The sequence below is a fragment of the Triplophysa dalaica genome, chromosome 6 (assembly GCF_015846415.1).
Source record: "Triplophysa dalaica isolate WHDGS20190420 chromosome 6, ASM1584641v1, whole genome shotgun sequence".
In the NCBI taxonomy this organism is placed as follows: Eukaryota; Metazoa; Chordata; class Actinopteri; order Cypriniformes; family Nemacheilidae; genus Triplophysa; species Triplophysa dalaica.
Window position 1 is genome coordinate 375,661 of NC_079547.1, and position 26,840 is coordinate 402,500.

The following is a 26,840-nucleotide window of genomic DNA, read 5'->3' on the forward strand; positions in this document are numbered from 1 at the left end:
GTTAGATTTTTACTGCATGATTTTTCATAGTCAGATAAGAGTCATTTTCAGGATTGTCACATCCATAACGCTTCATATTCCTCATAAATGGACACATGAATATAAAGTAACTATTTGATGTTCTATAAAGAGGCATCACTTCTCCATTCTTTAGGATTGTGAATTTTATTTCACAGAAATTCTTCATCGTCTCCCAAAAAAACGCATCTTTCTTTTGTCACCTTTTGCATGTTTATTTCCCTCTTTTTGATTTTTTTTTTCATTGACTGAATTTTTGTTGATGGTTAGACTAACAAGGGCTCAGTAAAATATAAACAGATGGTTCAATATGATCATATCAAATTCATTCTCTGAGCATTTTTATTTCACAACCATAACACAAAATGTCACTTCCATAACGCTGGAATTGCCCAAATGTGAGGTGAGGTCTCAATAATGATGAAGAATGTGATCCGCCTCAACTCTTTATTATAGAAGGTACTAGAAAGAAAAAGTACACAGACATGACACACACATGACAAACAAAAACTGAATTCATTCACAGAACCTGCAGTCAAACTTCCTAAACACAGAAATAAACAGACACAAGTGCAGAGAAATAATAAAAGAAATGAACACGAAAAATAACCAGCATCAAATGTCTTGAAGATTCACGCCTAGCGCCGGATGTTAAGAAGCGGCTCGAAGTGTCTGATTGAGATTTTCTTCTCTTTGATACTCGTCAGTCTAATCTTTAATTCTTTTATTTTAACTCATGTGCTGGATTCAAACTGTAACGGTTAAAAAAATATTCTGTGCAGGATCCCATCAGGACCACAGAACTTCAATCCCAACGACCCTGCTGTGATTCCTCATCCGCTCGGCCTACAGAGCGTCTCCTCACTGAGGTCCTAGATCTGCGGTCAGACCCTGCCCGTCGCTGTGGTCCGTCCCCCACAACCGGTAAAACTGTGTGAACTCAACGTAGGGCGGGACGCGTCCGGTTTCATCGGGCTGAGATGCTTGACTTCCTCTCTGACGGAACAAACTGCCGTCGCCAGAACTGGAGCTGGAACTCTGTGTGTGCGTGTTGGTGGACTGCAGCGTCGCTGTGGGGCTTTGACTGGGGGGAGGAAGAGGGGCGGGGTCAGACAGAGAGGTAGTAAGAGGGGCGGGGTCAGAGGTAGGGAAAGGAAGTTCATTTAGGGGCAGTAAGGTGTCTATGGTCAGGGGAATCAGAGGTGTCATTAGTCTAAAGTTATGTTAAGGGGCGGTGGTTTAAACATCTGTTTATAAACACATATAAACGTTATGAGGCGGATGTGAAGGGGGTGTGGTTTACCTGGCAGTGGGCGTGTCTTCCTTGAGTGTGGATGCCGTGTTGGAGCCGTTTGTCAGCGTGCCCTGTGATGGCATGACCAGAGACAGCGTCACACTGGTTTTACTGGTGCTCTGATGATTCGAGTACGGCACAGATACAGGGTAGATCCGTCCTCCTGCACGTGCACACATGATATAAGATATTTTGAAGAATGTCAAGCACAAAACATTTCTAAAAATATCTCCTTTTATGTTCCACTGAAGAAAGACTCCAGTACAGACTTACAAACACATAATTGTACATCACAATAAATGATGACGGAATTTGGATTTTAGGCTGAGCAGTCATCATCACGCTGTGTTTAGCAGGGATTAAAAAAATGCTGAATTATGGGCCTTGAAGTTTATTTGCACGAGGCTGATGTGAGATCAGAGGAGACGGACCTTGTGTGGGTGTGAGAGATCCCTCTGCTAGCGGGTAGTTGATGATTCTAATGAGCAGCGTCATGTCCTCGTGTCGTGCGCAGTGTGAAGCTCTATGTCTGCCGCTCACGTATGCGTCGTGATGCAGCCGTTTGACTCGCTCCACCACCGACTGCGCAGCCGCCTCCAGACTGCTCTGCAGGGCCAACTCTGCTGCTACCATGGCAACAATCTCCTGAGCGGGGAAGCATGGGAAATGCAGTCCATCAGTGGCACACTCTTATTGGTCTTTAAGCATTTGATTTATTTGAAAACTCATGAATCTGCTGAACGCAGGTGTGTTCATCCGCTCACCTGGTTGACCTGCTCCGGTCCATGAGCCGATTCGAGGGCTTTAATCAGCCCCTCTGACATCAGCAGCAGGAAACCCGTCACGCCCTCCAGCGATTGGCTGCCGTGAATCTCAGGCTCGGCAATGATTGGTTTATTCTTCGCTGCGCTGAATATCAACATGTAGTTAGAGGAGAGTAACTCAAACGCTTGGATTGAACTTCAATCAGTATAACACACCTGAGCACATCAATGTCTGTGTAGTTAAATTTGACTTTGTAGTCTCCGATCCGGCGAGTACTGCTCTGACCCGAGATCAGTCCAACCTGCCTCAACCCGACCGGATCAAGACCTGAGACAGAGCAGATGATACACTTCACGACAACCGCTGTGCGTGTTTGTGGCCTTGTTAATATATCCCGGAGGGGACCTTAACCTGATTGCACATCAAAATTGAGGTCCCCACGGGCACAAAAGCTTATAAATTGTACAGAACAATCATTTTTGAAAATCTAATAATGCAAAAAGTTTTCTTTGATATTTAGGTTAAGAGCGTAGGTTAGGGGATAAAATATACAGTTTGTACAGTATACAACTCATTACTCCTATGTACTGTCTCCACAGAGATAATAAACAAGAAGTGTGTGTATGTGTTCTGACCCAGTTGGGTGAGCCTGGACAGCTCATCATCATTGTCTGTTGTGTGTGGTCGGCCAATCTGGATGACCTGGTTCTGACCATCAGCTGTTGTCTTACAGAGAAGAGCCCGATTGGTACCTAAAACACACACACACACACACACACACCATTACAACTCTAAAAATCAATGAAAGACTCAGAAAAGCATTCATATACGAGTGATTCTCATGCTTTAATTCCAGTCAGAATACCCGCCGGGGTTATTGTGTGTGTGTGTGTGTGTACGCACCTACATTGGCGATGTAGAGTTTATTATTGAGTATGAGAGCGACTATAGCTGTGGCTCCACCAGAGACCTCGTGCTCTAAAGACTTGAGTCGTTCTGACATCTTCTGTATCTGAGCCGAGAGAAAGGCGCCCTGACAGACAGACATGTTCATGATGAGGAGAGCAAAACGTCAGAACGTGCTGATGTGAGTCTCGTGTGTGTCGTCACCTCAGGAAGTTGAGTCTGAAGATTTGCCTTCTCTGCAAGAGCATCATCAATGGTCTCAAAATAACTCTTCTCTACAACATCAAACGCCTTGACAGAGACAAGAAAGGGCAGGGGTGAAATAAACGCATCTTGAAATTGAAGGGGATAATATCTCTAAAGTACAGAAATCTTTCAACGTCTCCAAATGACTTTTATGTTCGGGTGAATATTTGCTGGTCACTTCTAAAAAGTCTGTTGTGGTGAAGGGTCATGAAATAATGAATCTTAAAGGAAAAGTTCATCTCAAAATCAAAACTGGGTTCTTTTTTACTCTCCCACATGACGTTCAACATGTTTTGAGATCTCCCGGTGTCTTCGGAGCACAAATAAAGATATTTTAGGGGCATCCGAGAGATTTTCAGGCCTCCTAATAGACAAAATAAAAAATGTAAGTCTTTATTTTGGTTTGTTTTTCAAAATTCAATGGAACCTATGATGGACCAATCTCTTTAGTACTTTTCTGGAACTTGACAACAACTATAACCGTGAAGTCTATGAGGTGGCGTGGAAATCTCTCAGACATCACCTGTCGTCGGGAGTTCCTAAAACGCATTGAGCGTCACGTTAAATGTAACTCAATTTTGATTTTGATGTGCACTATTCCTTTAAGAGTGTTCGAGCTGCGAGACAGCAGTACCTGTGTCAGGACTCTCTTCACGTCTGCGTCCGTGTGATTGGGGTTCAGCTGCCCCAGTAAGAGTTCAGCTGTCAAACACTGACACACAAAATCTGCCACCCTGCTGCCGTCGAACCCGTCAAAAACCCCGTACAGATAACAGCACTCGGTACTGCAGAGAAAACAAACACAGCTTTTAAAGAAACATCTTGTAAAATAAATCACAACAAACGAAATAATTTTCACAGAGTCGAGTATTACTTGACACAGTGTCCTTCTGAGGAGAAATATTCATGAGCAGTAAAGTCTTGAGATACCACATCATTTGTGTTTGGAATGACTGTACCTGAAGCGGAAGTGTCCGTCCTCATTCGAGTGACTCTGGGTCCCTTTTCCATCAGGTCCGTACACACAGTTAAGAGCCGAGCCGACACCACACAGCTGACACAGAGGCAGATCGTCGGTCCAGCTCTGATGCTGAAAACAGTCACTCCATCAATACAAACCTTCAGACTCAACTGTGTGTCATTCATTTATCAACTCATTCAGATTCAAGCGGATGAAATGTTTTCCTTCCGAGACCAAAAACTCGACCAAAAGAGCTTCTAAATCATGACTATGTTCCTCATGTAGATCTGCTTGATCATTAGTTTGTTCTAACTGATGGAAAGTAAAAAATCTTATGAACATGAAAACTTAAGGTCACAATGTTCACACATAATTTACCACAAATAAAAGCATGGCTACTTTAGTTAACCCGTGCTAACTATAAAGCACTACTGGTTTCGAAACAGGAGCCAAATCATGGGATGTGGAGTGAAACTATGGTTATGTTAATTCAATCCACTAACACATGGTTACAACATCTCTAGTATTTGTTTAGTGTCATCCGTGTGTCAAACGCTGCTCCTGAAGGACCACCATCATCATCATCATCATCTCATGAAACACTTGAAGCAGATCAAGAGGATGATGATGAGGATGACCCTCGGGATCAGATCTGATCTGTACACTGCAGTGCCAAAGCGGAATAAATATAAAATCAGCAGATGTCATGTTTACGTGAAGTCAGACATTCGTTCAAGTTCTAGATCCGAAAAAACACACAATAATCTGAACATCACACAGACACACGCGCGTGTGATGTCTGCAGGTAAAGTTCGGCTACATGTTCACTCATTGGAGTTCATCATTAAAGGAGAAAAACACTTCCTTACGCTCTGCATCAGACTCCTGCGCTGCGCCGCCATGTTGGGCGGAAGTACGTGACGTCAGATCTGCAGCTCATCTGCACGCATGCGCACTTGTGTTCAGGCGACACATGCATGTGAGATCTGCGCTCCTCACGGATGGAAGTTAATTTGTTTGAAATTTGACTGTAAATGCTACCCGATCCGTCCCGGAAACACGATTTGTTCCGCGCATGCGCGAAAGTGCGTCTACTTCCGGCCGAAATAATTTACGGCAAACACGATTTGTTCCGCGCATGCGTGAAACTCCGTCTACTTCTGTTCGAAACAATTTACGGCAGTTTTAATAAAAAAGTTGTTTGTCCATACCGGAAATATTTTTTTAAATAAACTCTGTATAAAAAAGAGCAATTAACATCAAAAGACATCAAACATATTACAAATGATAATGGTTTGGTGAAACGTACGGAGGGATACACAAGGAATCCTGTAAAGAGTGAAAAGAAGTTTTTCTCTAATAATCTTTATGTTTCTTTTTATTATATTTTTTGATTCCAAGAAAATACGATATGACAAAATATTATATGTCAGGAGTGAGAAACTGATTTTTATATATAAAAATACTTCTTTATTTATAGAAAAACTATAAAACTTAAAATGAATATGTTTATTAGTGATTCTCTTAAAACCTTTTTTTGGCAAAATATGTCAAGGTTAATATGTGGCACAAATTGATAACCTAATTAGATTATTGAAATCCTTGGTTGCCCTTGACAAGCAGGATTTTCAGAATTCATCCAATTTATTTTTACATTTGTTCCTTATTTTCTTTAGTCATTCACTAAATCTCAACCTCCCACCCAGCCTCTCTCAGTCACACAATCAAACATCTATTCATTTACTTAACTTGCAGATTAAGGAACAGGGCATTGACCTTACTTTTCTAATATTTTAACAAATGTCTGCATTTAAGAAACACACAGAAAAAGTTATTTATGTATTTATTACATTTATTTACACATTTGGTTATTCCAAACAACAACCCAAACCCCACCCACCCACTCACTCAACCTAACGACGCTCTGAAGGACAGTCAGGAATCTCTCCTTTTAAGAGAAATTTCTGAAGTCGTTCATAAAACACAAACGAATCCATAGCGCTGTAAACCATTTTTGTACTCTCCAACATCGCCACTAACAGACTGTCGTAAAACATCTAAGATAACAGGAAGTGGCGCCAATTAGAACGCATCGAGTCGACTGTCGTGAAAATGGTAATTACCGGAAGTAGACGCACTTTCGCGCATGCGCGGAACAAATCGTGTTTCCGGGACGGATCGGGTAGCGACAAATGTATCTCATCTGATTCTGATTTAGTGATGATCAACCATGATTTAGATTGTGTGTGTGTTTAAATATCACTGTTTCTGTACAGCATTACAGTAGTGTGTTCTGTGGTATGATTAAAAATCATTACATGATTAAAGGCTCGTCAATTTTCTTAAGTAGGCATAAATAACACAGTTTCACAAACTATAGAGCTAATAGAGCTGAAGACCACACGCCTTGTCTTATTGATTTTTTATTTTAAATAATAATTTCACCGGACAACACAGAAACCATTTTAAAGACATATAATGCCAAACATAAAACCTTTATTTTTATTTCTGAACATTTATATAGATCAAAGAGGTTATATACAAAGAAGAAGTTTTACATACAGCAGGTACTGGCAGATATTGATGTGTCTTTAGTGTCTGAACTTCAGAAGAGTAAAATTACTCAAAAACTGCTCAAAGATCCATTAAAAACACAGCTACAGACAGAGAGAGAGAGAGAGAGAGAGAGCGAGAGAGAGAGGTGGTGTTTATTTGTGTATGTCATTTAGATCTTTAAGACATGTTTGGTTCAGATGGATAAATGTGATGTTCATCATGCTCTGGAGCTGAAGATCACATGAGAAACATCTCTCTACACAAACAGCAACACTTCACTGTGGACTTTTCTGGGGAATTACTCTACAGTATTTGCACATGTATTCTATTACAGTAACATGTAGTTTCATTTCTTCTTTTATACAAATGATGGTACAATCATGAAACAAAGAGGACCATGATTTGTGTCTTGAACCCGATGTAGATGAAGCACATTTTGGGTTTAACACTGTTTACAGTGAAGTAAATAATGGATTAGTGTGTTTGATTCTTCACTAATTCTGTCACTCAGCTGTCACCACACATCTCTATCTCCTTTCTCAACAAAACTCAAACTACGTCAACGTCGTGCATTTACACAATACAGTGAAGACTTGAACGGCGCCATGAGTTTGCGCCAGAGTTTGTCTTTCAATCAAATTTTAAATGCAGTCAATAACATGTGTTGTTTGTGAAACTGATGCTCTTCTACCCTGTGACCCCTCACACCGGTTCAGTACTCCTGCCGCTGGTACCCTGCTGACCCGTCATACACGCCCTCATTGCTTTGTTGGTAAGATCCAGTTCCTCCCGGACTCTCCAGATCATCTCCAGCGCTGTAAGAGCTGTACGGAACAGTGGCGGCGGCGTCTTCACTCGGGTCGGTGTAGTCCTGGGAGAAAAGGGCAGAGTCGGCCCCCAATTTATACCTCTGAAACGCTAGGAAGGCCTGCCCGGCCTGCTCGGCCAATCAGAGAGCAGAATGTAAGGAAGGAGGGGTGCGGATGAAGGGATGGAGATTAAGGTGGTTTGTGTTTAAAAAAGGGAAAAGATTGATTTATGGAATCAAACCATTCAAATAAACCCAGAAATGTGATTTTAACGAAAGAAGAAATGAAACAATGAGAGATTGTAAACAGATGTGAGGAAGATCGTGATGGTTTGGAGGTGAGAGAGAAAATAATTTAATAGTTAGCATACAGAAAATAAAAGTTAAGACTTTTAATCATGAAGCAGATCTCATTTACATGTTACAGCAAACATCACAGAGAGACAATCCCAGAATGCACTGCTGAAAAATCATGTACTTTAATATCACCTGCAGGTAAAATCCCTGAATGTTCAGACGGAGAACTGATGTGATTCTTCAAAACATTTAATAGTAAATGAACATTTGATGTCTTCTTGTCAATATGTTCAGAGTTTGAAACTCTCACCAGACCGTCGTTTCTTCATGACCTCTGTATGAACGGGTGAATTTGTGTTTAAGTGACACACTCACACAGACATGTTTGCATGTGTGTGTGGGAGCTCAGGGGGCTGATGGGTAAAAAGCTGCTCATACTCCTCTTCAAAACACACACGCTTCAATCTCCCTAAAGAGAGGAGCGTGAGGGCACCCTGAAACACACACACACACACAAACGCTTGATACCACAATCACATCGCCTCCAGGAAGAGAAAAGCTTTCCTTGGGCCAGATTCGGAAAAACCAAAGAAATAACATCCGGTACAGACCCAGGTGAAGATGGAGAAGAAGGAGAAGGCGATGGCCGCTCGCGCCGCGTCTCCACCTTCCTGCAGTGGGTTGTTGTCTGGTTTAGACACCTGCCACTGATTGGCCAGAAGACAAAAGCCCACGAACCACATGAAGGCCCAGAACGCTGAAACAGAGAGACACGTCAGGTCATCTGTAAACCTCTCAGTACAGAATGTGAGTGAAGTCCTGTCTACCTGACGCGCCCACGTCTGCTAGCACGGCTTTCTTGCGGTCTTTAACACTGCTGATCTGAGGGAAATACACGTCTAAGGCCAGGAAGAGCATGCTGCTGAGAAAGGCCAGCGAGCCCATGCCCACCGCATAGTTACAGGCGTTCTGATTGCGATTGAAGATGCAGAACTCCTTGACTTCATCAGGTCTGTTGATGTAGCCCTCATTAGACACGCAGCCGAAGATCACCAGTGAAAAAAGCTGAATGAAGACACAAAGATCAAAAGCTTCAACGTTAAAGCGTTTAGTGACGTGGTTCTTTTTGTCTTCATACAGTGTTTTACAGTCAACTCGGATCACACATTTGTAATTCTTAGGATGTGAGTTTTTCAAACATCTTTCGTAAAGACTTCGCTCGAGCAGCACGATGCAGAAAAATAAACTGACAGAAGACAGAAACACACAGGTGTTACAGACCAAGCAGAAAACACTTCCCCTTTTTCAAACATGTGAAGCGTTCATACAGTGAAAGTTCATCTTTCAGCTTCTGATGCACAACATAAGGACGAGTGAAAGTGATGAATGAGTCTCTGATCTATGTGTGTGTGTGATCAGAGAGGACAGGTAGACTATCAGAGGAATATTACTCTTTACACTCTCTCTGTACTATTTGTTATCGCTGGTCATTGCACACAAGAAACAGATCTTTGCCTGTACGATGTGTGTTGTTCTTTTAAAGCATTCTGTCCAGCTGTTTCTGAACACAAGAACACATTTTCACAAATCAATCATGAACAAATCTACACAAACAGTCTGTCAGAGAGTATTTCTGATCAGGGTTGTGATGAACATATTCGGCCAAAGACTCTCCTAGCCAGATATGAGCAGGACTTTGTGTTTTTACAACTATTTTTTACACATTCTGAAGAAAGTGTTCAAAACTAGCGGCCATGAAGCTATATGATGCTATATGTGCATATAAGGGTGTAGTGGGTGGCGAATCAGTCAGGCAGAAACATCTGTGTGTGCTTTGAAATGTTACATTGCAACGTGAAACAAAACACACACAGTGACATCACATTTATTCATTTGGCAGACGCTTACTGGATGGACACACAATTCTCTACAACTGTGTGTCACATTACATTTATTTCATGAAGTCACAGCCGCTGAAGACCCGTACTGCTGATGCTTACGTAATTACCATAGCAACCAACATAGAGAAACGACATATCAACCACATCGTCTGAAAGACTTCAGTACTAAAGACTGGACTTGACATCCAGTGTGTGCCGTGTGACGCAGCCTGTGATCTGCTCTGCGGATGTCATTCAGGTTCCTCTTTCAGTGTTATTGGGATCTTTCACCTGTTGTCTGATCACTCAATATCACACGTCTATATAACAAGCCACATGATTTAAGAATCATTGATAAAACCTTCCATCAAATGTTTGAACTGAAAGCTTCTCTGTCCTTCATGTCATCATCTAGGCAACTCTGTAGAGATTCAGACAGCAGGAGAAAATCAATCAACATCTCTGAAGAACACTACTGAGCAACTACTGTATATTCACTCTGGTCTGAGTTTCCACTGCTCTGCTTGATCTTTGTCTAGACCCCAAACCTAAACATCAATACATTAGATGCTTCATGTGAAACTTAGATGTGGTTGACTTTTTTGTACAATGTTGTGCATTTGGTAAGTGGGCTCCAAATAACGGCCAACATACACAATAGGCATGGCCTGTATGAGATTTTGACGGTATGGTTTAAGCCTTAAAATGATAATACTCTTTCAAAGAAATGATTTTTGTCACAGCCCAAATATTAGGCCTATTCGTCAAACATGGCATTACATGACTTAATGATGTAGTTTTGTGTAAACACAGCTCATACCTAAGAAACGGTATCACATATGTTAGTGGTGACTCTTTCAAACCTCGGAATACCTTGGAACCGGTATACGGCTCATGCCTAATACACAATCATTACCATAGTGTATCTGTGGAACTGAAGACAAAAGATTTGAATCAGTTTATAGTCTAATTTCAAATAAAGTGTTCCACAGAACAACCAATGAAAGCTGAAGAGTGAGACTGAATTACCTTAAACCATTTACACGTATTTCCATGCGCTAAATGTTCCACTTTAAATGCATTCTCACTTTTAAATGCGTCTTAAAGATTGTTGTTTGTCATTGTCAGATCGTCACCATGTAACAGAGTCAACTATCACCAATACACATACACACGCACGCACGCAGATAGAGAGAGAGAGAGAGAGAGAGAGAGAGAGATTATGAAAGATGTAAACAGTCTGAGGTGTCAGAGCATCACATGCCGAACCGTAACCTCGATACGTACCCACGACACGAGCCTGAGGCCGGTGTGCGGCTGCTGGATGAACGTGAGCAGGTCGAATGCTCCGCCGGCTCTGCCCGCGCCGTACGCGCCGATTCCCTGCTGCATCTCATCCATCAGCGCGCGCTCCCGTGTCTGTCAGCCTCCCTCTGCCCGCTGCCGGTTCTCTTGATCTCTCTAACAACAATCAAGCGCTTTATTTATCTCAAAATGACGCGATCTGTCTCTCTGTGCGCGTGAATCTCTCCCACTGACTGTCGCAACCGAGCGCGTTCTGGAGAGGAGGAGAGCGCGTGCAGGCACCTGCTTCGCTTCTTTCTAAGCGCGTGTCCGTAGCGACCGGAGCCTCGATAGTGGGTGCACAGGGAAAAGGTGCAAACAAACAAATACAAAAAAACGCGTTAAATGATGTGTTTTGGACGACATTTACACACAAAATGGAAAAGGTTTGGCGTGAATGACGGCCTCTAAACTAACGTCACACTCATGTAAAGGTGCAAATTGTGAAATTTTTGAAGTGAGGCAACAGGTTTCCTCACTTATATCAATACTCACTGAAGACATATACATAGTTTTGTATTTGTCTAATTCTCTTAGTAAAGTGAGACTCTTTAATGTCTATTACAGTGATTTTAACTAGTCTCTGATTAGTAACTAACTTACCCATTGCTAATTAACATTCCCACAGTAACGGGTAATGAACCACTGCATTGTGTGAGAAGCGCGACTTCTAGCGGTGAGTGTAAGTACACTGACTTGAACGTAAGAGTGACGCAGTTTTACGTTCATCCCCCTCAGCCAATCGCATTGGCTAATATAGACGGTTAGACCAATAGAAAAGCTTGACTTCAGTTACTAAGCAACGCTTGGGGCTTTTGGTTGCCGAGGCGTAAAGGAGAAGAATCACTCGTAAATAATCATTTTAAAGTGCAGATTTTAATGCTTTAATCGGTATTCTGTGGCGTGTCATGGTGAAGTTAAGAGCGAGATGTGTTGTCGTGGGTAAGACGACCGTTTCACCGAGTTCTGCATATTTCGCATTTCGTTCTGTATTTGCGTGAAGAACCGCAGATAAATATGTGTGTGTGTGTGTGTGTGTGTGCGCGTGCGCGTGTGTTCGTTCAGGTGACGCTGCAGTAGGGAAGAGTTCAATCTGTCACATGTTCAGAAGTGATGGAGCTGTGTTTCAGAAGAATTACAACATGGTAAGAGCATCCGAACACGACAACATCGACACACACAAACACACTGTTGTGCGCGGTATCCCATCATACCCTGCGTTCTGTCCAGTGAGGTCAGCTGTCACAATAGTTTGCAATGAATGATGGGTAGAGTAGTGATGCCGTGTGTACTTCTGTTTGTCTGCGACCTCTTGACATTATCTTCAGAGCTCGTGTAGCAAACAGACGTGTGTTGTGTAAGTAAAACATGTGATTAAACATGTAGTGTGTCATGACTTCTGTATGTTTAATGTGACTCTGTGGTGTTGTTGTGTGTTTAGACTGCTGGTGTGGAGCTGCTGGAGAAATCAGTGTCTGTTCCAGAGTCCAGTGATAGTGTGGTACACACACACACACACACACACACATACACACACACACAGAAGTTGTCTGTCTGACAGTGCTGTACAGTTCTGTAGTTTTTTTCTCTGTCAGGAGTTTTTTATCTATGATTCTCCCGGACGAGAGCTGTTTGCAGACGCCTGTGAGAATGTGGTGAGTGAAGTTTCAATAGTTTAACACGTGTGACTATAAAATGAAACGTCCCTGTGACAACCTGACGTGTGTTTTGTGATGTCTGTGTGTGTTAGTGGGGTCAACCATCTGTGATGTGTGTGGTTTTTGACATTACCAGCGAGGCCTCATTCACCAGCTGTAGTCACTGGGTGGAGAGAGTCCGATCTCACTGTAATGGGCTGCAGGTACCAGGTGAGTGTGACACACACACACACACACACACACACACACACAGGTTAAACCTGTTGGAAACTCTCTTATGGGGTTGAATTATAAACTGTTGACTGATGAAATGTCACTTTCACTCTAAAAACTGTGAGAGTTCAATATTTTATATTTATTGAAACTCAATATTAGCCATTTTACAGTAATGTAGTTTAAAGTGTGAGTGTGTATTTGTGTGATGTCGGCAGGTGTGCTGGTGGGTAATAAATGTGACCTGTCATTCAGAAGAGAGGTGGACAGCGCTGAAGCTCAGACGTGGGCTCAAACTCACGGGTTTCAGTATCACGAGACATCGGCAGTGAGTAAATTCATCTTCATCTGTCAGTCATCTCTGAATTGTACGTGTGTGTGTGTGTGTGTGTGTGAGAGAGAGAGAGAGTTTCATCTGAACCTCTCTTTTTTATGTCTGACAGAAAGAAATCGGACAGTTTGAAGCTCCGTTCCTAAGTTTGGCGCAGATGTTTCACAGCCTCTATCAGGATCAGATACAGACCATCAAGAATGTCCTCTAACCTCGTCTGATCTCATTCAGGAATGTTTTGTACATATCAGTGTCAAGCCGTGTTTTTATAACAGTGAAAGAGTGATCAGACGCTTATGTTCGGTTGTAATTTCATGCTGATATGTTTAATAAAGAACATGTTTGTGATAACACAGATATTCTGTTTCCCTCTTTTATGTGTTTTAAATCTTGTTGGGTCTAGACATGGGCCAGTATGAGATTTTGACGGTATGAAAACCTTAAGCCACAATAACACAGTATGGTCTTTTAAATGAGATGTGTAAAAACATCCAACACATTTTTCAGCAACACAAAAATATTTGGAACAGCAGTAAACATGTTCAGTATGTGTCAGGTCGAATCAGTGGTTCCACACTTTTTGAAAGCATGGCACCCCTTCCCTATCTTTTTAAAATGCATTTCTTGTCATTAAACTTACATGCACACATAAATATATAAATACATTAAATGCAGATGAGCAAACAACAAATTAAGCGTAAATAAAAAAACTGGTGGATTCCTGCACTTTCCGTCTTCGATGAGACAAAAACAGCTCATATCTTGGGAACGGTTAAACAGAATATTTTAGTGGTTTTAAAACCGTGACTTTTCTCCAACCGCAGTAACATTGAAGCCGTTATTCGGCCCTTGTCTTGACCTGGCTCTCAGCCTTCAGACCTGCACACAAACACAGCGTGTGCTCTTCTTATGGTCAGCAGAGGGCATTAGAGCTCCTCTCAATCTTCACCATGACACTGGACATCAGACTGATCCACAAACAGATTTACTGCTGCTTCAGACAGAAACGCACACACAACTGATGTGATGAGACTGAACAACTGAATAAACGTGCGCTTTCTGATTTCCATCATGACTTTATTGACTTCTGCTCTTTTTCTCTTTTGAATCAAGAAGTCTATTTGAGGTTAATTAACAGTTCTTATATTTATAGATGTTTATTTATCATTTATCATGTAATACATTTATATGTATATATATAATGATGGTTCAAGTGTGGCCAGTTTGTGGGCATTTTTATGTTCCCTGGGCTCACAGCGGCCACAAGAGTCACAGTATTAATGTGCAAAATGAAATGAAAAGAGAGGGAGAAAGATAGACCACCAACTCAATCCAAACCTCAAGCTGAGGACTCTCCCTGTCTTCATTTCTATATCTCTCGCTCTCTGTTCGGCGTCACAACTCTGCACACATGGCTTAAAAACGTGTTAGTTTATGGAAGATTAGAAAATCATGCATTTTCACTTTTCTTTTTTTGGACTTCAACATGTAAACTTGTTATCGTTAGTGTTAGAAATATCCCAGAGAGCGTTTTTACTCCGCTTGCTCGCTTTGTTTGGTCAGATCTCCTCCCCACCAGCAGGGGCGCTCATACAGGTGTGGTGCGTCGGTTGGCATCCTTCGAGTCTTTCTGGACGCAGTTGTGAACCTGCAGGAAGTTTGGGTCTCTTTCTGAGTTGTATGTGGGTGGCGATCCGTGCGGTGCCTTCAGCGTATCGCCCCCGCGGCCGAGCGCGTACATGGAAATATCGGTGGAGGGTAACGCCCCGAAGCCCTCCGGCGAGGCCTCCCGTGAGCGTGACGGGTCCGTCGACCGGCTGGAGGAGCGCGAACGACGGCGATACCTGTAGCGATAGCTGGGGATCCGTGCGATGGCCGACCCCTGGAGGTAGTCTCCGAGCCCCGTTCGCACCCGAGTCACACGTACCTCACGATGACGGTCGATGAACATGTGAACGGCGAGGACGCCTACCATCTCGGCCATGATGAAGGACAGAGCGCCAAAATAAAAACTCCAACCGTACGAGTAGCTGTTCTTTTTAGAATCGCTCTTGGACGGGTCGCCCGCGTTTGCTGATATGTACACGATTATTCCGATGATGTTACTCAGACCTGAAGACAGAGAGAGAGACATTTGATCGGTTATTCAGCATGTGAGAAGAACTCTGAAGTTCTGAGAGGTCTTTGACGATTGACCTGTTCGTGTCGATGTGCTCACCTGCAGAAACAAAGAAGATCCCAGCGCTCAGGATGATGTTGTGATGAGACTGGTAGAACTCGCTGGCGGCGACACAGAGACCTCCCATAAACAGGAGGATGACACTGAGGATGGGAAATATACTGGAGGCCCGAACCGCACCTGCACACACACACACACACACTTCATATCTCTCTCATGGTCTGCTCTAAACTCACTCCAGATGCCTATGCTCAGCAGTTTATGTTCCTGTTAAAATGCTGATTCCACTAACAGACAGAAACTTCAGAAACAGAATCCTTCATCGTGATTTACTAGCATCTGTTCTTCATCTCCTCTCTCTTATCATCACACTAGATCAGTCATTACACACACACACACACACACACACACACAGATCTCATCTCTAATAACTGTGTTTGTGTCCTGTCTGTATGAGCACTTATCCTGATCAGATTGCTGCTCTTACTGAACATGCAGCTCCATGCTTCCAAATCATCTCTTTCTAGTGACATCACACTATGAGGTCACTGTTTTTAGTGCAGTGATATGACATCACTCTGATCCTTAAACAACATCTGTCTTGATCTGTTAATCTTCTCTCATTGTGTGTGAGTGACCTTGTTTTTATCGCCTGGTTTGGACCTAAACCTGCCTACACAATGACTCGTGGGGACCAAAATTGAGGTCCTCATGGGCAAAAAAGCTTGTACAGAACAATATTTTTTGAAAAATCTAAAACTGCTAAACATTTTCTATGATCTTTAGTTTAAGGGGATAAAATATACAGTTTGTACAGTATAAAAATCCTTACCCCTATGGACTGTCCCCACAGAGATAATAACCCAGACATGTGTTTGTGTGTGTGTTTTATATAGTGATCAGCTTTATACAAATTTCTATGGTACATGCTCTCATTAGATAGTAAAACAATGTGTGTGTCCTTACATACCGTTTAATAATGTGAGCAGAGGGTATACGAGTTTTGACCCAAATAAACTGCAGTGAAATATTTATAGTAATGAGTGACCTAATTAAACACAGATCTCAGCACACACACATCATAACATGTTCAGTTGATAAAACACACACACACATCATTACATGTTCAGTTGATAAAACACACACACACACACACATCATTACATGTTCAGTTGATAAAACACACACACACACATCATAACATGTTCAGTTGATAAAACACACACACACACACACACACACACACACACATCATTACATGTTCAGTTGATAAAGCACACACACACACACACATCATCACATGATCAGTTGATAAAACACACACACACATCATTACATATTCGGTTGATAAAACACACACACACACACATCATCACATGATCAGTTGATTAAACACACACACACACACACATCATAACATGTTCAGTTCATTAAACACACACACACACACATCATCACATGATCAGTTGATAAAACACACACACACACACACACACACACACACACACACACACACACACACACACACACACACACACATCATAACATGTTCAGTTGATAAAACACACACACACACACACACACACACACATCATTACATGTTCAGTTGATAAAACAGACACACACACACACACACACACACACACACACACATCATTACATGTTCAGTTGATAAAACAGACACACACACACACACACACACACACACACACACACACACATCATTACATGTTCAGTTGATAAAACACACACACACATCATAACATGTTCAGTTGATTAAACACACACACACACATCATAACATGTTCAGTTGATAAAACACACACACACACACATCATAACATGTTCAGTTGATAAAACACACACACACACACACACACACACACACACACACACACACACATCATCACATGATCAGTTGATAAAACACACACACACACACACATCATAACATGTTCAGTTGATTAAACACACACACACACACACACATCATAACATGTTCAGTTGATAAAACACACACACACACACACACACATCATTACATGTTCAGTTGATAAAACACACACACACACACACACACACACACACACACACACACACACACACATCATAACATGTTCAGTTGATAAAACACACACACACACGCACACACATCATTACATGTTCAGTTGATAAAGCACACACACACACACACACATCATTACATATTCAGTTGATAAAACACACACACACACACACACACACACACACATCATTACATGTTCAGTTGATAAAACACACACACACATCATTACATATTCAGTTGATAAAACACACACACACACACATCATCACATGATCAGTTGATAAAACACACACACACACACACACACACACACATCATTACATGTTCAGTTGATAAAACACACACACACAGACACACACATCATTACATATTCAGTTGATAAAACACACACACACACACACACACACACATCATCACATGATCAGTTGATAAAACACACACACACACACATCATTACATGTTCAGTTGATAAAACACACACACACACACACACACATCATAACATGTTCAGTTGATAAAACACACACACACACACACACACACACGCACACACATCATTACATGTTCAGTTGATAAAACACACACACACAGACACACACATCATTACATATTCAGTTGATAAAACACACACACACACACACACACACACACACATCATTACATGTTCAGTTGATAAAACACACACACACATCATTACATATTCAGTTGATAAAACACACACACACACACATCATCACATGATCAGTTGATAAAACACACACACACACACATCATTACATGTTCAGTTGATAAAACACACACACACAGACACACACATCATTACATATTCAGTTGATAAAACACACACACACACACACACACACACACACACACACATCATCACATGATCAGTTGATAAAGAACACACACACACACACACACATCATTACATGTTCAGTTGATAAAACACACACACACACACACACACATCATCACATGATCAGTTGATAAAACACACACACACACACACACACACACATCATTACATGTTCAGTTGATAAAACACACACACACACATCATTACATGTTCAGTTGATAAAGCACACACACACACACACACACATCATCACATGATCAGTTGATAAAACACACACACACATCATTACATATTCGGTTGATAAAACACACACACACACACACACACACACACACACACATCATTACATGTTCAGTTGATTAAACACACACACACACACACACATCATCACATGATCAGTTGATTAAACACACACACACACACACACATCATAACATGTTCAGTTGATTAAACACACACACACACACATCATCACATGATCAGTTGATAAAACACACACACACACACACACACACACACACACACACACACACACACACACACACACACACATCATAACATGTTCAGTTGATTAAACACACACACACACATCATAACATGTTCAGTTGATAAAACACACACACACACATCATAACATGTTCAGTTGATAAAACACACACACACACACACACACACACATCATCACATGATCAGTTGATAAAACACACACACACACACACACACACACATCATTACATGTTCAGTTGATAAAGCACACACACACACACACACATCATTACATATTCAGTTGATAAAACACACACACACACACACACACACACACACACACACACATCATTACATGTTCAGTTGATAAAACACACACACACATCATTACATATTCAGTTGATAAAACACACACACACACACATCATCACATGATCAGTTGATAAAACACACACACACACACACACACACACACACACACACATCATTACATGTTCAGTTGATAAAACACACACACACAGACACACACATCATTACATATTCAGTTGATAAAACACACACACACACACACACACACACATCATCACATGATCAGTTGATAAAACACACACACACACACACATCATTACATGTTCAGTTGATAAAACACACACACACACACACACACACATCATAACATGTTCAGTTGATAAAACACACACACACACGCACACACATCATTACATGTTCAGTTGATAAAGCACACACACACACACACACATCATTACATATTCAGTTGATAAAACACACACACACACACACGCACACACATCATTAGATGTTCAGTTGATAAAACACACACACACACACACACACATCATTACATATTCAGTTGATAAAACACACACACACACACACGCACACACATCATTACATGTTCAGTTGATAAAACACACACACACACACACACACACACATCATCACATGATCAGTTGATAAAACACACACACACACACACACGCACACACATCATTACATGTTCAGTTGATAAAACACACACACACACACACACACATCATTACATATTCAGTTGATAAAACACACACACACACACACACACACACACACACACATCATTACATGTTCAGTTGATAAAACACACACACACATCATTACATATTCAGTTGATAAAACACACACACACACACATCATCACATGATCAGTTGATAAAACACACACACACACACACACACACACATCATTACATGTTCAGTTGATAAAACACACACACACAGACACACACATCATTACATATTCAGTTGATAAAACACACACACACACACACACACACACACATCATCACATGATCAGTTGATAAAACACACACACACACACACACATCATTACATGTTCAGTTGATAAAACACACACACACACACACACACACACACACACACACACACACACATCATCACATGATCAGTTGATAAAGAACACACACACATGTTTGACTTACGTAGGAAATACTCGGATGCATCAGCTTCATAATCTGCATCTTCAGGAAAGTGATCGATCTGTTTACACATGCCTTTAAAATTACCTGAGAAACAGACAGACAGACAGACAGACAGACAGTGAGGTGTTAGTGTAGAATCCTTCAACCACACGTCGACTGTGAGCTCTGAGGTCATTGACAGTTATGTGGAATCTGCAGACTCTATCGCCTTAACATGTATTTCACTTGATATTAATATGACACTTTATTTGGCAGTAAACATCAGAATTAAAGACATAAAATAAGAAGAGTAGGAGAAAGAGAAACGGGAGGAAAAGTTATTTTTCAACACATCTCTGCTGCCAATCAAACTTGTTTTAAATGTGATTCACATCTGAACGTTTACTTCATGGCACGGAAATTTAAAGATTTTTGAAGAATCTAAGATTCTGATCAGAATAAATTGACACAGTGTTTGTGTTCACATGACTGGTGGATGAAATTGATGTTTCCCACAATCCTCGGAGTGACCTGTGATTCTTCAAGTATTGTGTGTCACATCACAGATTTCCTGATCAAACCAATCACACAAACTGACCCAAATCCACCTGATTTAACACCAGTAATGTCAAATCCATCTGCTTCTAACAGTGAAGATGTTCGTACAGAACTCAACAAAACCTTTGTGACAGAACTCAGATGCATTATGGGATGTGTGACCTTGTCTGTATGACATCATGCATGCTTCTGTATGACAAGATCTTCACAATCTTTTCTGTCTGTAAATCACAGTACATTTATTGTGCTTGAAAAATTGTTTATTAGCCAATTATTTGCTTTTGAGAAATGACATTTTATCTCTGTTATAATGGAACTGTTGATGAATGAAACCAATCACTATCAGTAAGAAAAACATTATACATTTATATATATGACCACATGTATGTGCTAGTTCAAAATACATTGATTGTTTATATACTGATCATCATTAGGAGTTCTGAGGGGGAATGGAAACAGGAGTGGTTGAGATGGTTGCTGATGTGTGTTTGTCTGGACCTCATTCTCTCTTCTGTAGAACAGGACTTCTGCTCCCTCTGCTCTTTGTGTTGCACAAATGTCTGCTGCTGTACGCATGTATGTTGCATAACTGAGTTACATAATTCAGTGTTCTCCACACGTGCAAGTGTGTGTAAGTGATCAGAACCGTGACTAACAGGATAATTCAGTCGTTCCACTGATGTCTGAGATGGAATATTTAGTGCACACACATACAGACACAAACACACGCACACACGCACGCACACACACACACAAACTCTTTACTGGCTCCAGATACACACGTGCATGAATGTGTTTGTGTGTGTGTGTGTGTGTGTGTGTGCTGCCAGGCGGATTACACTGCAGACTGTCATCACCTTCAGCAGGTGTAAAATATTCTGTAAACATCTCACTACCTGTCTGTCTGCCCTACAGCACACTGGTCTGTGTGGCATTACCTTACTCTACATCACCTGTCTCACCGCATCATCGGTCTCACCTCATCATCTGTCTCACCGCATCATCTGTCTCACCGCATCATCTGTCTCACCTCATCATCTGTCTCACCGCATCATCGGTCTCACCTCATCATCTGTCTCACTGCATCATCTGTCTCACTGCATCATCTGTCTCACCTCATCATCTGTCTCACCGCATCATCGGTCTCACCTCATCATCTGTCTCACCGCATCATCGGTCTCACCTCATCATCTGTCTCACCACATCATCTGTCTCACCGCATCATCTGTCTCACCGCATCATCTGTCTCACCTCATCATCTGTCTCACTTCATCATCTGTCTCACCGCATCTTCTGTCTCACTTCATCATCTGTCTCACCGCATCATCTGTCTCACCGCATCATCTGTCTCACCGCATCATCTGTCTCACCTCATCATCTGTCTCACTTCATCATCTGTCTCACCGCATCTTCTGTCTCACTTCATCATCTGTCTCACCGCATCATCTGTCTCACCGCATCATCTGTCTCACCGCATCATCTGTCTCACCGCATCATCTGTCTCACCGCATCATCTGTCTCACCTCATCATCTGTCTCACTTCATCATCTGTCTCACCGCATCTTCTGTCTCACTTCATCATCTGTCTCACCGCATCATCTGTCTCACCGCATCATCTGTCTCACCTCATCATCTGTCTCACCGCATCATCGGTCTCACCTCATCATCTGTCTCACCGCATCATCGGTCTCACCTCATCATCTGTCTCACCGCATCATCGGTCTCACCGCATCATCGGTCTCACCTCATCATCTGTCTCACCGCATCATCTGTCTCACCGCATCATCTGTCTCACCGCATCATCTGTCTCACCTCATCATCTGTCTCACCGCATCATCGGTCTCACCTCATCATCTGTCTCACTGCATCATCTGTCTCACCTCATCATCTGTCTCACTGCATCATCTGTCTCACCTCATCATCTGTCTCACCGCATCATCGGTCTCACCTCATCATCTGTCTCACCGCATCATCGGTCTCACCTCATCATCTGTCTCACCGCATCATCTGTCTCACCGCATCATCTGTCTCACCGCATCATCTGTCTCACCTCATCATCTGTCTCACTTCATCATCTGTCTCACCGCATCTTCTGTCTCACTTCATCATCTGTCTCACCGCATCATCTGTCTCACCGCATCATCGGTCTCACCTCATCATCTGTCTCACCGCATCATCTGTCTCACCTCATCATCTGTCTCACCGCATCATCGGTCTCACCTCATCATCTGTCTCACCGCATCATCGGTCTCACCTCATCATCTGTCTCACCGCATCATCGGTCTCACCTCATCATCTGTCTCACCGCATCATCGGTCTCACCGCATCATCGGTCTCACCGCATCATCGGTCTCACCGCATCATCTGTCTCACTGCATCATCTGTCTCACTGCATCATCTGTCTCACTGCATCATCTGTCTCACTTCTCTGTCTCACCGCATCATCGGTCTCACCTCATCATCTGTCTCACCGCATCATCTGTCTCACCGCATCTTCTGTCTCACTTCATCATCTGTCTCACCGCATCATCTGTCTCACCGCATCTTCTGTCTCACTTCATCATCTGTCTCACTGCATCATCTGTCTCACTTCATCATCTGTCTCACCGCATCATCTGTCTCACCGCATCTTCTGTCTCACTTCATCATCTGTCTCACTGCATCATCTGTCTCACTTCATCATCTGTCTCACCGCATCATCTGTCTCCTCACCGCATCATCTGTCTCACCGCATCATCTGTCTCCTCACCGCATCATCTGTCTCACCGCATCATCTGTCTCACCGCATCATCTGTCTCACCGCATCATCTGTCTCACCGCATCATCTGTCTCACCGCATCATCTGTCTCACCGCATCATCTGTCTCACTTCATCATCGGTCACACCGCATCATCTGTCTCACCTCATCATCTGTCTCACCGCATCATCTGTCTCACTTCATCATCTGTCTCACTGCATCATCTCTCTCACTTCTCTGTCTCACCACATCATCTGTCTCACCGGATCATCTGTCTCACCGCATCATCTGTCTCACTTCATCATCTGTCTCACCGCATCATCTGTCTCACTTCATCATCTGTCTCACTGCATCATCTCTCTCACTTCTCTGTCTCACCACATCATCGGTCTCACCGCATCATCGGTCTCACCGCATCATCTGTCTCACTGCATCATCTGTCTCACTGCATCATCTGTCTCACTGCATCATCTGTCTCACTTCTCTGTCTCACCGCATCATCGGTCTCACCTCATCATCTGTCTCACCGCATCATCTGTCTCACCGCATCTTCTGTCTCACTTCATCATCTGTCTCACCGCATCATCTGTCTCACCGCATCTTCTGTCTCACTTCATCATCTGTCTCACTGCATCATCTGTCTCACTTCATCATTTGTCTCACCGCATCATCTGTCTCCTCACCGCATCATCTGTCTCACCGCATCATCTGTCTCCTCACCGCATCATCTGTCTCACCGCATCATCCTTCTGTCTCCTCACCCCATCATCTGTCTCACCGCATCATCCTTCTGTCTCACTTCATCATCTGTCTCACCGCATCATCTGTCTCACCGCATCTTCTGTCTCACTTCATCATCTGTCTCACTGCATCATCTGTCTCACTTCATCATCTGTCTCACCGCATCATCTGTCTCACCGCATCATCTGTCTCACTTCATCATCTGTCTCACTGCATCATCTCTCTCACTTCTCTGTCTCACCACATCATCTGTCTCACCGGATCATCTGTCTCACCGCATCATCTGTCTCACTTCATCATCGGTCTCACCGCATCATCTGTCTCACCGCATAATCTGTCTCATCATCTGTCTCACCGCATCATCTGTCTCATCATCTGTCTCACCTCATCATCTGTCTCACTTCTCTGTCTCACTGCATCATCTGTCTCACTTCTCTGTCTCACCGCATCATCTGTCTCACCGCATCATCTTTCTCACTGCATCATCTGTCTCACTGCATCATCTGTCTCACCTCATCATCTGTCTCACTTCTCTGTCTCACCGCATCATCTGTCTCACCGCATCATCTGTCTCACCGCATCATCTGTCTCACCGCATTATATGTCTCACCTCATCATCTGTCTCACCACATCATCTGTCTCACCTCATCATCTGTCTCACCGCATCATCTGTCTCACTGCATCATCTGTCTCACTGCATCATCTGTCTCACTTCTCTGTCTCACCGCATCATCTGTCTCACCGGATCATCTGTCTCACCGCATCATCTGTCTCACTTCATCATTGGTCTCACCGCATCATCTGTCTCACCGCATCATCTGTCTCACCGCATCATCTGTCTCACCGCATCATCTGTCTCACCTCATCATCTGTCTCACCGCATCATCTGTCTCACTTCATCATCTGTCTCTCTGCATCATCTGTCTCACTGCATCATCTGTCTCACTTCTCTGTCTCACCGCATCATCTGTCTCACTGCATCATCTGTCTCACTGCATCATCTGTCTCACTGCATCATCTGTCTCACTGCATCATCTGTCTCACCGCATCATCTGTCTCACTTCTCTGTCTCACCGCATCATCTGTCTCACCGCATCATCTGTCTCACCGCATCATCTGTCTCACCGCATCATCTGTCTCACCGCATCATCTGTCTCACCGCATCATCTGTCTCACCGCATCATCTGTCTCACTTCATCATCGGTCACACCGCATCATCTGTCTCACCTCATCATCTGTCTCACCGCATCATCTGTCTCACTTCATCATCTGTCTCACTGCATCATCTCTCTCACTTCTCTGTCTCACCACATCATCTGTCTCACCGGATCATCTGTCTCACCGCATCATCTGTCTCACTTCATCATCTGTCTCACCGCATCATCTGTCTCACTTCATCATCTGTCTCACTGCATCATCTCTCTCACTTCTCTGTCTCACCACATCATCGGTCTCACCGCATCATCGGTCTCACCGCATCATCTGTCTCACTGCATCATCTGTCTCACTGCATCATCTGTCTCACTGCATCATCTGTCTCACTTCTCTGTCTCACCGCATCATCGGTCTCACCTCATCATCTGTCTCACCGCATCATCTGTCTCACCGCATCTTCTGTCTCACTTCATCATCTGTCTCACCGCATCATCTGTCTCACCGCATCTTCTGTCTCACTTCATCATCTGTCTCACTGCATCATCTGTCTCACTTCATCATTTGTCTCACCGCATCATCTGTCTCCTCACCGCATCATCTGTCTCACCGCATCATCTGTCTCCTCACCGCATCATCTGTCTCACCGCATCATCCTTCTGTCTCCTCACCCCATCATCTGTCTCACCGCATCATCCTTCTGTCTCACTTCATCATCTGTCTCACCGCATCATCTGTCTCACCGCATCTTCTGTCTCACTTCATCATCTGTCTCACTGCATCATCTGTCTCACTTCATCATCTGTCTCACCGCATCATCTGTCTCACCGCATCATCTGTCTCACTTCATCATCTGTCTCACTGCATCATCTCTCTCACTTCTCTGTCTCACCACATCATCTGTCTCACCGGATCATCTGTCTCACCGCATCATCTGTCTCACTTCATCATCGGTCTCACCGCATCATCTGTCTCACCGCATAATCTGTCTCATCATCTGTCTCACCGCATCATCTGTCTCATCATCTGTCTCACCTCATCATCTGTCTCACTTCTCTGTCTCACTGCATCATCTGTCTCACTTCTCTGTCTCACCGCATCATCTGTCTCACCGCATCATCTGTCTCACTGCATCATCTGTCTCACTGCATCATCTGTCTCACCTCATCATCTGTCTCACTTCTCTGTCTCACCGCATCATCTGTCTCACCGCATCATCTGTCTCACCGCATCATCTGTCTCACCGCATTATATGTCTCACCTCATCATCTGTCTCACCACATCATCTGTCTCACCTCATCATCTGTCTCACCG

General features: G+C 42.9%; 4 protein-coding genes across 7 annotated transcripts in view; 1 reads left to right on the forward strand and 3 right to left on the reverse strand.

Moving 5' to 3' along the window:
• Positions 1 to 322: 322 nt before the first annotated feature.
• tab1 (TGF-beta activated kinase 1/MAP3K7 binding protein 1) lies at positions 323 to 5,223 on the reverse strand. The gene is made up of 11 exons (XM_056751553.1): positions 5,060 to 5,223; positions 4,189 to 4,319; positions 3,864 to 4,014; positions 3,188 to 3,274; positions 2,981 to 3,110; positions 2,713 to 2,829; positions 2,293 to 2,404; positions 2,077 to 2,221; positions 1,744 to 1,957; positions 1,322 to 1,475; positions 323 to 1,102 (listed from the first exon to the last, which is right to left on the reverse strand). The coding sequence occupies exons 1-11, from the start codon at positions 5,090 to 5,092 to the stop codon at positions 880 to 882; spliced, it is 1,497 nt and encodes a 498-aa protein (XP_056607531.1). The 5' UTR covers positions 5,093 to 5,223; the 3' UTR covers positions 323 to 879.
• A 1,446-nt stretch (positions 5,224 to 6,669) lies between these two features.
• LOC130425178 (synaptogyrin-1-like) lies at positions 6,670 to 11,762 on the reverse strand. Of its 4 annotated transcripts, none has more exons than XM_056751279.1 (5): positions 11,679 to 11,762; positions 11,019 to 11,192; positions 8,679 to 8,916; positions 8,463 to 8,608; positions 6,670 to 7,683 (listed from the first exon to the last, which is right to left on the reverse strand). In XM_056751279.1, exons 2-5 carry the CDS (start codon positions 11,130 to 11,132, stop codon positions 7,459 to 7,461), a joined length of 723 nt encoding a protein of 240 aa, XP_056607257.1. In that variant the 5' UTR covers positions 11,133 to 11,192; positions 11,679 to 11,762; the 3' UTR covers positions 6,670 to 7,458. The 4 variants fall into 4 exon arrangements, with proteins under 4 accessions (XP_056607257.1, XP_056607256.1, XP_056607258.1 ...); XM_056751278.1 differs by having other exon boundaries at positions 11,019 to 11,361; positions 11,679 to 11,722; XM_056751280.1 differs by lacking the exon at positions 11,679 to 11,762 and having other exon boundaries at positions 6,670 to 7,617; positions 11,019 to 11,618.
• A 100-nt stretch (positions 11,763 to 11,862) lies between these two features.
• Positions 11,863 to 13,634, forward strand: ift27 (intraflagellar transport 27 homolog (Chlamydomonas)). Its single transcript, XM_056751282.1, has 7 exons — positions 11,863 to 12,017; positions 12,141 to 12,220; positions 12,517 to 12,576; positions 12,671 to 12,730; positions 12,826 to 12,943; positions 13,165 to 13,274; positions 13,390 to 13,634. Exons 1-7 carry the CDS (start codon positions 11,984 to 11,986, stop codon positions 13,486 to 13,488), a joined length of 561 nt encoding a protein of 186 aa, XP_056607260.1. The 5' UTR covers positions 11,863 to 11,983; the 3' UTR covers positions 13,489 to 13,634.
• A 378-nt stretch (positions 13,635 to 14,012) lies between these two features.
• The window catches only part of LOC130424221 (voltage-dependent calcium channel gamma-2 subunit-like), a 17,887-nt gene continuing 5,059 nt past the window's right edge, over positions 14,013 to 26,840 (reverse strand). Inside the window, exons 2-4 of the mRNA XM_056749689.1 lie at positions 20,360 to 20,443; positions 15,496 to 15,636; positions 14,013 to 15,389 (exon numbers count right to left, since the gene is read on the reverse strand). Coding sequence (XP_056605667.1) covers positions 14,866 to 15,389; positions 15,496 to 15,636; positions 20,360 to 20,443 — 749 coding nt within the window. The 3' untranslated portion in view covers positions 14,013 to 14,865. The remainder of the gene's footprint in view (positions 15,390 to 15,495; positions 15,637 to 20,359; positions 20,444 to 26,840) is intronic.